Below are 17,497 nucleotides of genomic sequence, written 5' to 3'. Positions count from 1 at the left end.
CACCCCAACCACCGCTTAGCTAAGAATCCCAGGCCACGCCCGAGACAGCGGCCGCAGCATGGATTCTTCCAGTTCGTCTAGCTCTTGCTTCTCCGTCGGCTCCACCAGTCCCGGCGCTGTCGTGCTCCTCTACTCGGTATGCGCCCGGGGGAGCGAGGCCGGGGCGGGGCCGCGGGAGAGGACCCCCTTCTCCTGGTCCCGGGTTCCTCCGGGCCGCGACCCAGGGCCCAGAAGAGTGGGTCCGAGCCTCCTCCCCACCCCCGCAGGAGGGGTTAGGTGCTTGATTTGGTTTCTAGGGCAACGGGTATCGCTGCGTGTGGGAATGTCCGTGTGCTTTTAGAAGTTTCTCCTGGTGATGGTTCCGCTGGTTCCCTCCCGCTCGTTCCTTCCCTTCCCCTCCACCAGGCGTTGGGCCTTCAGAACGCCCCTGACACGGGAACGAGGCGGGGAGAATTGGAGTGTCTCCATCTCTTGCGAGGCGTGTCGGGCTACTTTTCGGTCGAACCCGAGGAACCTGCGGGTCTGACTCAGCTTGAGGTAGCCCGTGGCTCCCCACCCCGCTCTTTTGCAGCTGTGATATTCCCGGGAAAAAAAGTATTTGGCTTGTCTGTGGGCATTGAGTTTCTAAGACTTTACGTTTATCATCTAAGAAGATTTGGAGTTCTGGAAATTTGTATTGTGTTTCTGTTCTCTGCCCATCATTGTACTTTTTCCACAAGTCATTTTGGAAGAGAGCTAATGCCCCCCGGCCTCTCTCCAGTTCACCCCCCAACCGCCTCTTCTGATTTTAACCGGTCTTTTTTGCCGACGGAATGTTGGTCACTCAGAATTGTCATGAAGAAATTACGAGGTGGAAGCTTTGTAGCCCTCAGTATTTCACAACCCTGGGGCAATTGACTTTTTTTTTTTTTTAAACCAAATTAAGCTTTATCTACCTTAGGAGGAAATAAAAGAATGCATTTTAAAGTCATGTTACCAGTGTTTTGGCTTAAATATAATGTTAATTTATGTAGGAGGGTCATAACAGGGAAAACACAAGAGCAAGATAAACAAAAAACTCAGTTTCAGAAAAGAATGTATATACCTATGGCTACCTTCAAATTGGGAGACCAGTGGAGCATGGGGAAACTTCTGTTCCCTTGCTGTCAAGAGCTCTGGGCTTATGATGGCTGCTAATTGCCCACTTTCCCAAGGTTTATCACTTGGACCTCTCTCTTCGTTGACCTCACCGCACAGTGCAGTGGTGAAATAGTTCGACCTCAAAACGTAGGGAAAGAGGGTTGCTGTGTAGCTCTGACTTCCCATGGGTAGTTTTTTTCAGCCCTCAACTGGTTTGTGAATTACAGCAATTTTCCACGTGTGTATTAAAGGAAAGAGTTGGTTTTTTTATTGCCCCATTCACCAATGATAAGACTTTGGTCACCTTTTTCACGTGAAAAACTAAAGCAGTTAATTGCATGTAAGCCGTTACTGCTTCTGAAGCTGGATAGCCGCCCTCACTCCTCTTGTGACAGCAGTCTTTTAACTTTCATGTTAACCTGAACTTTTTCTTACTGTTTCAGACTGTCCTTATTTCATTCCTCGGCCACACTCTTATTGTGCAATAGTCTAGTCTTGGAGATATTTAAGATACTGCTGCTTGCAGCAGACATTGCAGCTGTAGGTACTTACAGTGTCCTAGTCAGTATTCTCAGTGTGCAAGATATGGAGGTTAAAGATCCAGCCCTTGCCTTTAAGGACCTCAAAGGATGTCATGAGAATAAAGGAGTAATCGCAGCTAAGTGAGATAAGCCCAGTGATTGAAGCATGCACAGTATATTGTGGGACGGCTGGGAAGGAGGGCCTGAGCTGTCTGGGGACTTGGAGAAGGCTTCTCAGAGAATGTGACACCTGAGTTGAGATTTTGAGGTATGAATGGGAGGTGAGGGAGAGGAAGACTGTCGTAGGCATCAGTGTAAGAAGACCACTCCTTGGCATGTGTGGGGGAACCAAGATAGGTAAGGGTAGAATAAAGGGGACGTGAGAAACGAAACTAAGGAAGTAGGCAGAGGATATTTCCTAAAGGAATTTTATATGTTTAAACGCCTTTCAGGATAAAATTTTCATTCTATGGGACACCATTTAAGGATGATTGGATTTGTATTTTTGAAAGTCTAAGAAGACTACTAGGTTTCTGGCATGATTATGTGGGTAACCTCTATTATTGATACTTAAGCAGAGGCTGTAGAAAGGGAATTCGTTGGAGAAAGGAATCTGATACCGGAGGAATCTGAAGCGTGGAGGTCAGTTAGGACGCTGTTGCAGTAATCCAGGGAGGTGACGAAAGCCTGCAGTGAGGCAGTGGCCGTGAGTCTGGGGAGGAGGGAGACGGGTGAGTTAGTGTGTTATTCAGGACAGTTGAATGTGGTAGCTAAGGAAGAGGCCACAGTCTGAACTTGACTCCCGTCTCTGCGATCTGGCAACTGGGCGGATGCCTTTCACTGATAAAGAGGAAGAGGATGGGCTTCCCTGGTGGCGCAGTGGTTGAGAGTCCGCCTGCCAATGCAGGGGACACGGGTTCGTGCCCCGGTCTGGGAAGATCCCACGTGCCGCAGAGTGGCTGGGCCCGTGAGCCATGGCCACTGAGCCTGCAGATCCGGAGCCTGTGCTCCGCGACGGGAGAGGCCACAACAGTGAGAGGCCTGCGTACCGCAAAAAAAAAAAAAAAAAAGAATACTCAGAACTCAGCACTTCCTAATTATTTTACTAAATTTTCCTGTTATCCATGCTCTTGAAGTTATTTCCATCTGTCACGCTGTAAGGTGGAAATCCTAGAGAACGGTGGCTCCTTGCATCTCCTCCCAGCTCCACATTCAGTGAGGTCATATTGGTAGCTTGAAATCTGCCACGGTGGGAGCGTGTATACCCCAGAAACTGGCAGATGCTATAAATCAGGGCTCTCCCATAGTTGCACGTTACCAGCATGCTACTGGTGGTGTCCCTAAGTGAACTTACCTTGTGTATTTGTTGTCCATCTTTCCTTCAGCTCCCTCAGGGTTCCTTGTCCACCTTGTTCATGCCGTGTTCTTAGGCTGTAGAACAGTGCCCTGTATGTTTGGGGCTGTCAGTAACTGTTGAATGAATGGATCCACCAGAGCAGTTGAAAGGGAGGTACAAGGAGAGGCCTGTTTAACTAGCAATAAGGAGAGGCCCACTCTGCAAAGTAAGATAGGGGGACAATCGTTCACGTCATTCTTCTCACTTGGCCTCCTCATTGTATCGTGCTCCTGGGTGAGTATTTATTTTATGATGGTAAATACTTCTCCAGCACGGCGTAGGGAATGCCAGTTAATGAGCAGTAACGCTCAACCCTGGCTGCATGTAGGAATCGCTTAGAGTACTTTCAAAAATACTTTTGATAACCCAGGTACCACTCCCAGACCAAATTAATCAAGAATCTTTAGGGGGGCCTGGGCATCAATATTTTAAGTTCCCCGAGTTATTTTAATGTGAAGCCTGGGTTAAAAACCACTGGATTAGACATTGAGTTAGACCAGATTGGGAGAAGTTGGAGCTTTAGACTGTGAATATTGGAGAGCTGTCATCAACAGGGCTCAAGAAGTAGCTTCATTTAGTAAGTTATTTTTTCACTCCACAAACAATGATTGAAGGACTGGGAATACGAAAATGTGTAAGACACATGACAGGGAGCTCACAATCTTGTAGGGGAGACACCAAAGACAAGTTTATTGACGTATTCTAGATGAAAATGTGATGAGGATTCCCTAAAGGCTTAGCGGAGAAGGTGACCGTTTTGGTCCTGCGTTAAAGGGAGAATCTGGACATGGTACACAGAGGAGGTGTACAGAAGCTGTGGTTGATGGCCGAGGGTTTTCCAGGTGAACGGTGGCGAACGGCCATTTGTAAGTGCCCCGTCTCAACAACTGGTACCACCATGCACAGGGTTACGGACAAAAGAGGGTGTGTCTGTCTTGGTTAGACAAGGCATATCCCCAACACATACCACAATAGCACGCATACAACAGATGCTCCGGTGTTTGATAGGAATGCCATTCTTAGAGGTGACTTGAACAAAGCTGCGGGAGCCATGAGATGTCATAGCTTGTTGAGGCAACTAGGTCTTTGTACGGCTGGCTCGTGTGTTAAGAAGTGTGAGCTTGATCCTGCAGTTACAGAACCGTGGAGGGATTGCAGATGATCGCAGCTGGCAAGGTTTTCAAAGGACACATACGTGCTGCTCTGCCTTGCAGGTTCTTGTTCTGAGGACGCCCCCCCTCCCCTCTCCCCCTTTCCTCTCTCCTCCCCTTCCGTACTCCCCCCCCCCCCCCCCCCCCCCGCCTCCACACCACAGACACCTCCCCAGCTGATTCTGATCCTTTTCTGTTCCCACACCCAGGACGGCTAAATGGGAAGTCTCTGAGATCTTTCTTGTCCCTAAAATTATATCATTTACAATGGTAATTTGTGGCATTCTACCAAGTCTGAGCCTGTGTAACTTATGCTATTACTTCATTAATGAGAACTGTGAAATTTGAGGTTCTTCAGCCTTAGAAGCAGGAGTATGCAATATGTTACAGCGACTGCAGTTTTACACCAGAATTCCAAGCTCGAATATTTTCCCCTCATATATTCTCTATACTTATATACGTGGGCATAAAAATGTTCACATTTGCGTATTTTACATGTTTTACATGCTACCCTTTTATACTTAAGCTCCTTATAAATGCTCTTTGCTTCTGTCTGTATTCTCGTTGTGCCCTAACGGTGGTCTCAGTTTTTCTGGGTTTTTTTATTACCTTAACATTTAGTCGGTCAGTTATTGATCAATTGTGCTATATTCCAAACACAGCTAGATGATGGAAATGCAAAGAGGACACAAACCGTCCTGCCCTCAAGGTAATTGCATTTTAGTAGGGAGACAGACATGCAAACGATTACATGTTATGGGACACATACCACAATAGACGTATGTAGAAGGTAACGAAGTCCTGATGAGGAAGGGAGAGTAATTCCATCAGGGGAACTCAAGGAGAGCTGTCACAGCAGAGTGATGCCAAGGCAAGGGTGACAGGAACAGAAGGGCGTTCCAGGCAGAGATGGACACGTGCAAAGGCCCAAAGGCATATCAACGAGGGACTGTGTTAGGGAAATCAAATCACTCACTGTTGAGTGGACCATGAGTGTGGTGGGAAGGAAAAGCCAGGTCATAGAGGTTCTCATATGACGCCAGAAGTGGCTTAGGTCTTGTTCTGAAGGAGGTGAGGGGTGTCATGTAAATATTTTAAGCCAGAATTGTGTTTTAAAAAGGGCACATGGTGGCATGGAAGACTGATTCAAAGGGACAAAACGTAGGCAAGGAGACCAGTGAGGAGGCTGTCGTGATAAAGAGCACAGGCTGGACATGTGAACGAGGAGTAGACATGATGGATACTTAAAGGCCGTGTTAGCAGGATGGAACGGATTGCATGTAAGGGATGAGGGAGGAAAGGTCTAGAATGATGTAAACACAGGGATGTAGATGGTGTGGGGTTATTGATTGAGATTTCAGGAAAGTAATCAGCTTGTAGGACTGTGCAGAGGAGAGATGAGTTCAGTTTTGGAAAAGCTGGATGCGAGAGGAGGACAGGGCAAGGGATTCAGAAGCATAAATATTTGAAACCAGTTGAGTAGGTGAGAGTACTCAGCACTGTGTGGAGTGAAGAAAGGAGGGATGGAGATGTTAACATATACTAAAGGAAGTGGGAGGAAAGAAGACATATTTGTAATTGGGGGAGGAAAATTTCCCCCAGGTTGAGAATCTCTGGATTAGAGAAATGAGGTGGGGTTTTTGCTGTGACAGAGTCATGAATTAAAAACCACAGTAGGAACATTTCAGAATAGCTGTAGGTAATGAAAGGAGGGAGTGCTTGAGAACGGTGTCCCACGGTGCGGAGGTCTAGGAGGAACGAAGACTTGAAAGAGGCCAGGGTCTAACGATTAGATTTGAAAGAAATATTAATGTCTGTTACGCTCTTTATAGTAGCAATGAATGAAAAAAAGAGTCCAAACATCCAACATTAAAAGTAATATCATGGGAGAAACTTAAATGACATGGAGGAGTGTTTATAACATTAAGTAAAAAGAAAATCAGGAGACAAATCAAAATGTACGTGTGGTGAGGGAGGGACTCTTCACAGGCACAGAAAAAAGCATTCACTGAAATGGTCTCTGGCTCATTGGGAGACAGTTGATTTTAATTTTCTTCTTTGTGCTTTTCTGTATCTCCTCAGTTTTTATAATGAACATGTATCACTTTGGTAATTAAAACATTACATTAAGAAATTAGGGAATACAAAGGTGACGGTGCAGCCACTAAAATATTTTAAAACAATATTTAATATAGGGAAGTATTCAGAATACAGTTGATAAGGCAAGATAAACTATATTTGGTAGGGTCCATGTTTTAAATTTAAAAATATGTATTTTTATATCTATGAATGGAAAAAATAAGGGAACTAGTAAGTGTTACGAGTAGTTATTCCCAGGGTGTAACACTGTGGGCAGTTTATCTTTGCTTGTATGTTTCCACGTTTCCAAATCTTCCATAATCAGCATGCTGAGTAGTATAGGGTAGTGGTTAGGAACAGGGTCTGTGAAGCGATAAGGCTTCAGCTTGAATCCTGTCTCTGTCCTCTGAGAGCTGTGGGACCTTGGCTGAGTTATTTCACTTCTCTGTGCCCTGGTCTCCCCACTGTGAAACGTGGTAGTGATGATAACTCCCTCACAGGTTTGTTGTGAGGATTGACCCTTCGTATAGGTAAAGTTCTTAGGACAGTGCCTGACGCTTAGGAAGCAACGACGCATGTTAGCTGTACTTATTATTACTACTATTACTTTTATCATCAGAAAAACAAACTTTTAAGAATTAAGAATTCAGAAGTCGTTGGTAGCCTAATAACGAGCAGTTTCAGGGGCTGGTTGGATAGAAGCTGAATTTCAGTCGGTTGAAAGGAGAAAAGAAAGTAACACAGCAAAATACAGACTGCACCGTAGTAGCTTATATGGGAGCACTTTGGTCTTGAGTTTGCACCCATGTAGTTTTATTTGATTTGACATAATCTTGACTCTGATGTACGCTTTAATTTTTAAAACTAAGAGAGGCAGACAGAACAAGTTTATTGGTGTGATTGACGAAATCTGTAAAGTTGATCAGATTCTCTAGAGCCTAACGTCCCACCTTTGCTATATTTGTTAACTTTCATAAAGGGGCACTGGCTTTATAAAGGTAGCAATCAGAAATATGATAATAAAATATTATAATTCAACATCAATTCATTGATCCTAATAATAGCTACATTTCTTTTTCTTTTTGGTAATTTTATTCTTTTTTTTTAATTTTTATTTTTGGCTGCGTTGGGTCTTCGTTGCTGCGCACGGGCTTTCTCTAGTTGTGGTGAGTGGCAGGCTCCTCTTCGTTGCGGTGCGCGGGCTTCTCATTGCGGTGGCTTCTCTTGTTGCGGAGCATGGGCTCTAGAGCGCAGCCTCAGTAGTTGTGGCGCGCGGGCTTAGTTGCTCCGCAGCATGTGGGATCTTCCCGGACCAGGGATCGAACCCGTGTCCCCTGCATTGGCAGGCAGATTCTCATCCACCGGGGAAATCCAATAGCTACATTTCTTTTTCTTACTATGTGAAAACCTAACATCGGAACACTCTGCTCTTGTTCTATGTCATAGAATAAAAATTTTGGCTAAGATGAAACCTTACCAATGTAGTTTTACAGCATGTGCATTACTTTCTTTCATTTGCCTCATCCACAGAAGGAACTCAAAAAGTGGGATCCGTTTGAAGATGCTTTGGAGGAGAGGAGGCATGTCAGTGACCTGAAATTTGCCATGAAATGCTACACACCTCTTGTCTACAAGGGAATTACTCCTTGCAAGCCAAGTGACATTAAATGTAGTGTTCTCAATTCTGAAGAGATTCATTATGTCATTAAACAGGTAAGTGATTTCCTCTTCAGCCATAGCCAGATTTGTTCATTGTCAGCAAGTTCTCTTCTTGATTCTATGAATTTATTTTGCTATTTTTAATGTATCTTTTTAGATTCTGCTATATTCAGCACATTCATCAAATGTTTATTGTACCCATAATGCATCTTAGCCCCTTTGCTAGACATTCTGCCTAATAGCTAGTTGAGCAGCGTTCTTGACCTCATAAGTGTATAGTCTAATAGGGAATGATGACAGTTGTGCAGGCAATTACAGTGAAATATGATACAAGACATGCTAATGGGAGGCCAGTGTACAGGGGCATTAATTAGTTATAAGAGCAACTAATTTTGTGTAGGGAGTTAGAGAAGTGACTTTATAAATGAGGCCTGAAAGATGTTTGGGGGTTTTCCAAGTGAAATGGGTGAAGAAGAGTGTTCCTAGCAGGGCAAATAACTTTTTCCCTGTGGTTTTGAAACCTCGTGGCACATTAGAATTATTCGGGGAGGGGCTTCCCTGGTGGCACAGTGGTTAAGAATCCGCCTGCCAATGCAGGGGACACGGGTTTGAGCCCTGGTCTGGGAAGATCCCACATGCCGCAGAACAGCTGGGCCCGTGCACTACAGCTAGTGAGCCCGCGAGCCACAACTACTGAGCCCGCGTGCCACAACTACTGAAGCCCGCGCACCTAGAGCCCGTGCTCCACAACAAGAGAAGCCACCGCGATGAGAAGCCCGTGCACCGCAGCAAAGAGTAGCCCCCACTCGCCACAACTAGAGAAAGCCCGCACACAGCAATGAAGACCCAACAAAGCCAAAAATAAAAAAATAAATAAATTTTTTAAAAAATAGAACGTTTAAAAAAAAAATTATTCTGGGAGCTTTTAAAAATCCCTGTGCCTACGTCTCACCCTCATACCAATTAAATCATAATGTCAGGAGTGAGAAACCAGGCATCCGAAGTTTTTTAAAAGCCCAGTCAATTCCAAAGTGTGGTGAGGTATGGGAACCACCAGCTTATTTTAAGGCAAAGAGCACATGTGTGTTCGTGGTATTGAGAGGTGTTCAGTGGAACCAAGACTGAAGAGAGCAGAGGAGGGTGATGACAGGAACTGGGCTGGAGAGGAGAGCAGGCCACGTCGCGAAGGGCTTTGTGAACCGTCTGAAGGAATTGGATTTATCCTACACACAGTGCAAAGCCATGGAAGGGGTTCAGGTTGCAGTGTGGCGTGATCAGTTTATGTTTTAGAAACACCGTTGTGCTGAAGGAGACGGGAAGGCTGTGTGTGGTGCTCCTGCAGCAGTCCCTTTGTAGGATCGTAGCTGCCTGGACTGGTACGTGGTTATAGAAACAGAGAAATGGTCAGGTTTAAGAAATGACCAGTTGGGTGAATGAAGTGAAGGAAAGGAAGAATCAAGGCTGATAGAGCCATTCACTGAGATAGGGACTTAGAAGAGGGCTTAGGAGAGAAGCTGTGCTCTATTTTGCACACGTCATTTGAGGACATCCAGATAGAGGTCCTTGGCAGGCATGATCGGAGCTCCCCGACGGCGGGCTCTTCTATCATATCGTGCTCCTGTGCCTTGAGGTTCACAGAGAGATCCTGCTTCTTTGACTTTTCACTGGAGGTTAGTCCGGTTTGTGGCCTTGGGAAGATTCTTCATTTTGCAGCGGCACTGGGGTTGGGGGCTGCGTCACACGGCTTGCGGGATATTAGTTCCCTGACCAGGGATGGCACCCAGGCCCAGACATGACAACGTGGTGTCCTAGCCCCTGGACAGGGATGAAACCCGGGCCCAGACACTAACAGCGCGGTGTCCTAGCCCCTGGACAGGGATGAAACCCGGGCCCAGACACTGACAGCGTGGTGTCCTAGCCACTGGACCAGGGATGGAACCCGGGCCCAGACACTGACAGCGCGGTGTCCTAGCCCCTGGACAGGGATGAAACCCGGGCCCAGACACTAACAGCGCGGTGTCCTAGCCACTGGACCAGGGATGGAACCCGGGCCCAGACACTGACAGCGCAGTGTCCTAGCCACTGGACAGGGATGGAACCCGGGCCCAGACACTGACAGCGCAGTGTCCTAGCCACTGAACCAGGGATGGAACCCGGGCCCAGACACTGACAGCGCAGTGTCCTAGCCGCTGGACAGGGATGGAACCTGTGCCCAGACACTGACAGCGCGGTGTCCTAGCCACTGGACCAGGGACGGAACCTGGGCCCAGACACTGACAGTGCGGAGCCCTAGCCACTGGACCGCCGGGGAGCTCCCAGGAAAATTATTTGTTATCTTTATTATTTGCTGTCTCTTTTATTCTGATTCGGACATATGACCTATGCTCTTAATCGTATTGTTGTGATCTGTCTTGGGGAATCTATTAATCTTGTCTGACTGAACTTATTTCATAAGTGAAGTCAAATTCTCTCTCTCTCTTTTTTAAATTGCTGTATTTCTGGTGCCTAGCACATAGTACACATTCAATAAATATTTCTTGAATTAATGAATGGAAAAAAAATACTTTGGTCCTATCCCCAGAGATTCTGGTGTAATTGGTCTAGGTTAGGACCCAGGCATTTCTCTTTTCTTCTTCTTCTTCTTTTTTTTTAAGTTTCCCCATGTAATTCTAATGCACAGCCAGGTTAAGTGTGACTGATTTAAGCCAGTGTTTTTCAGACTTGAACGTACTGCTGAGAAAAATCATATAATCGAGGTAGATTGGAATTATTATAAATTCTTGATTACGCAGCACACTTGGGCCCTCTTTGTTACCCAGTCATTGATTGTTTCCCTAGGAAACTCTCTCCCTTTCTCCAAAGTGGCAGTTTCAGTTGCCCCATTCTCCTTGAACCTCCAACCCTACCTTCTCCACTTACTCTGGACAGATGACTTTTCTTCCTACTTCACAAAGAAAATTTAAGCCATTATATAAGTGAGAGCTGTTTCAGCTCTCTGAGATCAGGCCCCTAATTTACCTGCATCTAACACCCGTGATTTTCTTCTTCCCTCCTACTAGAATGGAACAGGGATCCCTTCTGTTCGAGTTTAATCCCTACCCTACTCCTTTGCTCCGAATTCCACCTCCCCCCTCCTCCTTGGGAACTTTGCTTGTCGTCTGTCCCCTCAGTTGTCTCAACTTCTTCCTGTTATCAGCTCTTTACCCTCAGCATTTAACATGCTCACTTCTCTTCCAACTTAATTAGACTTCCTTTGACCACATTCCTTCTCTACTTACTACGCATCTCTTCCTTTCCCACTTCTGCTCTGCTCTTTGAAGAAGTTGGCTGTGTTTTCTATGCTTGTTGCCCTACTTTCTCACCCTTCATGTACCGCTCAGCTCACCGGAATCTGATTTCCAACCCTCTGTAGGAGCTCTTCGCAAGATGGTGAATGACCTCCTTCTTCCTCGTGGCAAAAATCAACCTCATTCAAATCCTGGATAGCTTTTGGTACACGCTCTCTCCATTCCAGGACACCACACTCTCCCACTTACCCACCACATCTTTTTGATTATTTCCCAGTTGTCTTTATGGGCTTCTCTTCTTTGCCTGTCTCTTTAAATGCTGCAGTTCCTCAAGATTTTGTTCTAGCCCCTTCTTATCTACCCACTCACTGGGAGTTTTATTTATTGCCAGAATTTTAAGTACCCTCCTTATGCTAATATCTCCATATTATAATATTACTATATAAAAATAATATATTATCATAAGTAATATAGATAATTAGTATCTATTGCTTCAGCCCAGATCTCTTTTGAGTTTCATACATATATTTTTACAGTTTATTGGGTATCCACTTGGAAATTCCAGAAGCACTCCGAAAGCATTCAAGATGTCTACCTCAAAGTCTTGGATCCACCGCACCCCTGTACTGTGTGTATTCCCCCCTCCCACCCAGATTGTCCTGTCTCTAAGAATGCCCCCCCCCACATATGCTAGTTGCTCAAACGAAAAATCTGGATGCCGTCTTCAGCTTCTTACTTTCCTCTCACACGCTCCCAGGCACTAAGAGCTGCTGATGTGCTCTGCTGAAAATGATGTACCCTCCTAAAAATAGCGCTGGTCTACCTCCGTCCACCCCTGCTGCCACTTCTCCAGCTGAGGCTGCCTTAACTTGCAGAGTGCAGTAGCAGCCATTGAGGGGGCTTTAGCCAAGGAAGGATGTGATGACTTCTGCGTATAAGAGACTGCTCAGGCTTGTGACATGGACAAGAGACTGAAGAGGGGCATCACTGGGGACAAGGAGTTGTAAGACCGCTGCTTCTCTCAGGTTTCCAGGGAGAGGGGTCTGTAGGGACAGCACATCAGTCGGGCAAATGAGAAGCCCAGGTGCACAGAATAAGAGGCCAGGCCATTCTCTTCTCTGCTTTCCTCCAGTGCCTTCTGAACAAGCCGGCCTTTTCACCTGTGTTCTTCACCTATCCAAGTCCTTCCTGTCCCCAGGGGTCTTGGCTTTCCCACTCCCCAGCCTTCTCAACCGGCTCAAACTGGCATGAGCATTTTCTGTCTCGAGGAAGGTCCTCTCCTGGCAATGTATTCTTTCTTTTTAATGCTCCAGTTCTCTCTTTCCCTTCTGATCCTGATTCCTCAGATGTGTAGGCTGTGCGACTTCCCTGGTGGTGCAGTGGTGAAGAATCTGCCTGCCAATGCAGGGGACACAGGTTTGATCCCTGCTCAGAGAAGATCCCACATGCCGCAGAGCAACTAAGCCTGTGCGCCACAACTACTGAGCCTGCACTGTGGACCCTGCGAGCCACAACTACTGAGCCTGCGTGCCTAGAGCCCATGCTCCGCAACAAGAGAAGCCACCGCAATGAGAAGCCCGTGCACCGCAAGAAAGAGCAGCCCCCGTTCGCCGCAACTAGAGAAAGCCCGCGTGCAGCAACGAAGACACAACGCAACCAAAAATCAATCAGTCAAATACATAAATTTTAAAAAAGACAGTTGCAACAATGTACTGAAAGTAACTACTAAGTGTATGCTCTCAGACACTAGATCTTGAGCAACAACTTATTTTAGAGAATTTGGATGTAAGCTTAAACTATATCAATTTAAATTAAGAAAAGAACATACCATTTTGAGTTATATAATAACATTGGTCCATTTGGAACTGGTCCTACTGATTTGAGCAAAAAGAATTTTGACTTTTTTTTTTCAGAAATTTATCCCTGCTTTCCCTTTTCTTGTAGCTTTCCAGGGAATCCCTTCAATCTGCCGAGGTCCTGCGAGAGGAAGCCTGTGGCATCCTGGATGAAATGAACCACAAACTGCGTCTGGGAGCCATTCGGTTCTGTGCCTTTGCCCTGAGCAAAATATTTAAACAAATTTTCTCGAAAGTGTGTGTAAATGAAGAAGGTATTCAGAAAGTGAGTATTGCTTGTAGAAAAGCAATCTCTTCTTCAATCCCTCACAATTCATTCAGCTCAAAGGCATCCCGCTTTGCACTCGATGAGCAGGCCCTGGTTAGCAGGTGGCCTCCAGCCTGAGCAGAAGAGACTCCGCCTCTCCGCGGGGTGTTTTTTCCTTTTACCTTCAGATCTGCAGGCTTCAGACAAACTAACGTAGTCACTTAGTTACAGACTTTACAGACTAACCTAATGTCAGATGTTCATAGAGTTACAGAAGTCGTACAAAGAAGTTCCACATATTCTTCACCAAGATTCCCCTACAACATGTTCTCTTTCCTTTCCTCACACACCTTTCTGGTGTGTTTTCCCTATAAACAAGGACATTCTCTTATGGTGTAATTATCAAAATAAGCAAATTAACATTGACACAGTGCTGGTAATACAGATCTTATTCATGTTTCACCAGCCGTCCCAGCTGTGTCCTGTATAGGCCAAAGAAAGTCCTGCATCGTGTGTTACAGTCAGCTCCCATATCTCTTTAGACTCTTTCAATCTAGAACAATTACTTAGGCTTTGTTTGTGTTTCACGATATTACTTTTGAAGAAATCAGGCCAGTTATATTCTAGTGTCCCTTGATTTGGGTTTGAGATGCTTTTTCGATTAGGCTCAGGGCGTGTCCTTCTCAGTGTATCAGCCCAGAAGCACGTGGCCTCCGTTTGCCTGTTCCTGGTGATGGTCACGTTCGTCACTTGGCTACCGTGCTCCTCGCCAGGCTCTTCGCCCCTGTAGAGTTACTCTTTGTGCCCCTGTAATTAATAAGTATCTTGGGACAAGACACTTGAAGGATGCTTCAGTACCCTGTTTTTCATCATACTTTCCTCCACGCGTTTTTACAGCCACTGATGTTTTTTGCTTGAATCAGTTATTACTCTTACGATTGCCAAGTGGTGATTTTTCTAATTCTGTCACTCCTGTCATTTAATTGTTTACTTTTTTCTGAAAGTAAGAGCTTTCCCTATGAAGATTATTTTTATTCATTTGTTTTTAATACCTTTCTTCTCTTACTAGGAAGCTCTTACCTTCACCGGCCTTCCTCCTCATACCTTTTAATGCTTTGTTTTTATTCAGTCATTTATTTTGCTTCCAAGTATTTCTTCCTGCTGTGACTGATTTCTAGATTGCTGACTTACGTCTGCACCTCTGTCGGAGAACGTTTGATACGGTGTTGGGAACGGGGACTGTTGCTGGCTATGTCTTGTTTGTCGGTAGGTTATGTATTTAGATTTCAGGAAAACAGACACACGTTGACACAGTGGGTATTTTTGAGACTGACAGCCCGAGGAATGGATCGGGAAGCTCGGATGCATCCCTCCCTGCTACAAGGCGCCCCCTCTCCCTGACAGTAAACCCAGTGCATAAATAGAGAAATACTATCCCTTTCCTTGGTCCTAACAATTTGTAATTTTCTTTAATCTCCCTGAGAGAAGTTTTGTTTTCTCTTCCTACGAACTACCAGTCAGTCTAGAGCGGTGGCTGACAGTTGACTTTTTAGTTCAGGCTGACAGATGCAGTCGTAGCTCCACCGTGTATTAGAGGCATGACTATGTCACAAATGAGGAAGCTAAGGCTTAGGCCTTATGTACAAATACGTGGTATTAAACAGTGCATGTAAAATGCTTAATATGCTTCTCAACTAATAGCTGTTAGTGATCATCACCATTATTATCATGATCCGTAAAATTTATTTTTGCTGTCCTTGCGTTATGGGAGATTATTTAACTAGAACTCTGAAATTAGTTTTGTGCACGTGGTCGGGAGACAGAAAAGCATTACTCGTATTCCCTCTGTGCATACGCACAGTCTTCCGTTTTCTGATTTAAGATAGCGATTTTAATAATATGAAAGCTGAAATTATTCAAAGTGTAACATTTGTTTTAAAGCTACAGCGAGCCATCCAGGAGCATCCTGTTGTTCTGTTGCCCAGTCACCGAAGTTACATTGACTTTCTGATGCTGTCTTTTCTTTTATACAACTACGACTTACCTGTGCCGGTCATAGCAGCAGGAATGGGTATGCATTGGTTTTTTCCCTTTTTTTAATTATAAAAATTAAGGCATTCACGGGAATGATTTTAACAGTGCCGAGGTTATTTGAAGAAAATGATGAGAATAGCTTCTCCCTTCTTTCATTTATTTATTTATTTTTGGCTGTGTTGGGTCTTGGTTGCTGCGTGCGGGCTCTCTCTAGTTGGGGTGAGTGGGGGCTGCTCTTTGTTGCGGTGTGCAGGCTTCTCATGGCGGTGGCTTCTCTTGTTGCAGGGAACAGGCTCTAGGCACGCGAGCTTCAGTAGTTGTGGCACGCGGGCTCAGTAGTTGTGGCGCACGGGCTTAGCTGCTCCGCAGCACGTGGGATCTTCCCAGACCAGGGCTCCAACCCGTGTCCCCTGCATTGGCAGGTGGATTCCCAACCACTGTGCCACCAGGGAAGTCCCTCTCCCTTCTTTCTACAAGTCCCAGTGTTTAATAGGTTGGATTCTGTTCTCTGCACTGTGCTTTACTGTGCCTACCCAGACATCAGGAAGCATATATGCACATAGGGTTTTTGGTCCAGGTTGAAAAATGAGATTATACGACCTGGATGTATTACCTGCTGTTGTTTTTGTTTTTTTTTTTTTTTTTTTTTGCGGCACGCGGGCCTCTGTTGTGGCCTCTCCCGTTGCGGAGCACAGGCTCCAGATGCGCAGGCTCAGCGGCCATGGCTCACGGGCCCAGCCACTCCGCGGCATGTGGGATCTTCCCGGACCGGGGCACGAACCCGCGTCCCCTGCATCGGTAGGCGGACTCTCAACCACTGTGCCACCAGGGAAGCCCTGTTGTTATTTTTATTTGGTAATATATCAGTGGCTATCTCTGTAGGTCAATAAATAGATCTAAATTCTTTTAACATGGTTTTCAATTGTGGTCAAATGCACAAAACGTAAAATTCACCATCTTCAGCAGTTTCAAGTGCACATTCAGTAGCATTAAGTTCACACTGTTGTACTGTCATCCATCCACCTTGCAAAACTGAAATTCTGTCCCCATTAAACGCTTAACTCCTCATTCTGTTCTCCCTCCAGCCCCTGGCACCCAGCACTCTCCTTTCTATTTCTGTGAACCTGACGGCTCCAGATACCTCCTGTAAATGGAGTCAAACAGGATTTGTCCTTCTGTTGCTGGCTTATTTCACTCAGCGTGATGTCCTCAGGGTTCATCCATATTGTAGTGTCTGTCGGAATTTTCCCTTTTTCAAGGCTGAATAATATTCCACTGTATGTATATACCATATTTTGTTGATGCATTGATCCATCCCTGGACACTTGGGTTGCTTCCACTTTTTGGCTCTTGTGATTAGTGCTGCGGTGAGCATAGGTGAACAAATACCTGTTTGAGTCTCTGCTTTCAATTCTTCCAGGTGTACACCCAGAAGTAGAATTGCTGGGTTAGATGGTAATTTTATTTTTAACTTTTTGAGGAACTGCCATACTGTTTTCCACATGCAGTCACTGCACCATGTTACACTCCCACCAGCAGGGCACAAGTGTTCAGTTTCTCCACATCCTCTCCAACACTTGTTATTTTCTGTTTTTTTAGGTTTTTTGTTTTTCTGTTTTTAATAATAGCCGTCCTAATGGGTGTGAAGTGGCAGCTCATCGTGCTCTTGATTTGCATTTCCCTGGTGATTAGTGATGTTGAGCATCTTTTCATGTGCTTTTTGGCCAATTCTATATCTCCTTTAGAGGAGTATTCAAGTCCTCTTGGTTGTTTGTTTTCTTTGTTGTTGAATTGAAGGAGTTCTTTATATGTTCTGGATATTAACCCCTTATCAGATATGTGATTTATAAATATTGTCTCCCATTTCACTCTGTTGATTGTACCATTTGATGAGCAGAAGTTTTTAATTTTGGTATACAGTCGGCCCTCTGTATCCACGGGTTCCGCCTCCATGGATTCAACCAGCCATTGATCAAAAATATTCAGGAAAAAAAAACTCCAGAAAGTTCCAAAAAGCAATACTTGAATTTGCCATTCACAGGAAACTATTTGCATAGCAGTTACATTGTATTTACGACTGTTTACATAGCAATTGTATTAGGAATTATAAGTAATCTGGAGATGATTTAAAGTGTATGAGGATGTGCC

General features: G+C 45.2%; 1 protein-coding gene across 1 annotated transcript in view; it reads left to right on the top strand.

Moving 5' to 3' along the window:
- The first annotated feature begins 43 nt into the window (after positions 1 to 43).
- Positions 44 to 17,497, top strand: part of GNPAT (glyceronephosphate O-acyltransferase) — a 31,004-nt gene continuing 13,550 nt past the window's right edge. Inside the window, exons 1-4 of the mRNA XM_079900426.1 lie at positions 44 to 136; positions 7,797 to 7,979; positions 13,157 to 13,333; positions 15,257 to 15,386. Of these exons, the coding sequence (XP_079756552.1) occupies positions 59 to 136; positions 7,797 to 7,979; positions 13,157 to 13,333; positions 15,257 to 15,386 (568 nt within the window). The 5' untranslated portion in view covers positions 44 to 58. The remainder of the gene's footprint in view (positions 137 to 7,796; positions 7,980 to 13,156; positions 13,334 to 15,256; positions 15,387 to 17,497) is intronic.

This window comes from Stenella coeruleoalba (genome assembly GCF_951394435.1).
Source record: "Stenella coeruleoalba genome assembly, chromosome: 16".
NCBI classification, from domain to species: domain Eukaryota; kingdom Metazoa; phylum Chordata; class Mammalia; order Artiodactyla; family Delphinidae; genus Stenella; species Stenella coeruleoalba.
Note: the sequence above shows the minus strand (reverse complement) of the source record. Positions and strands in the feature narration are given on the sequence as shown.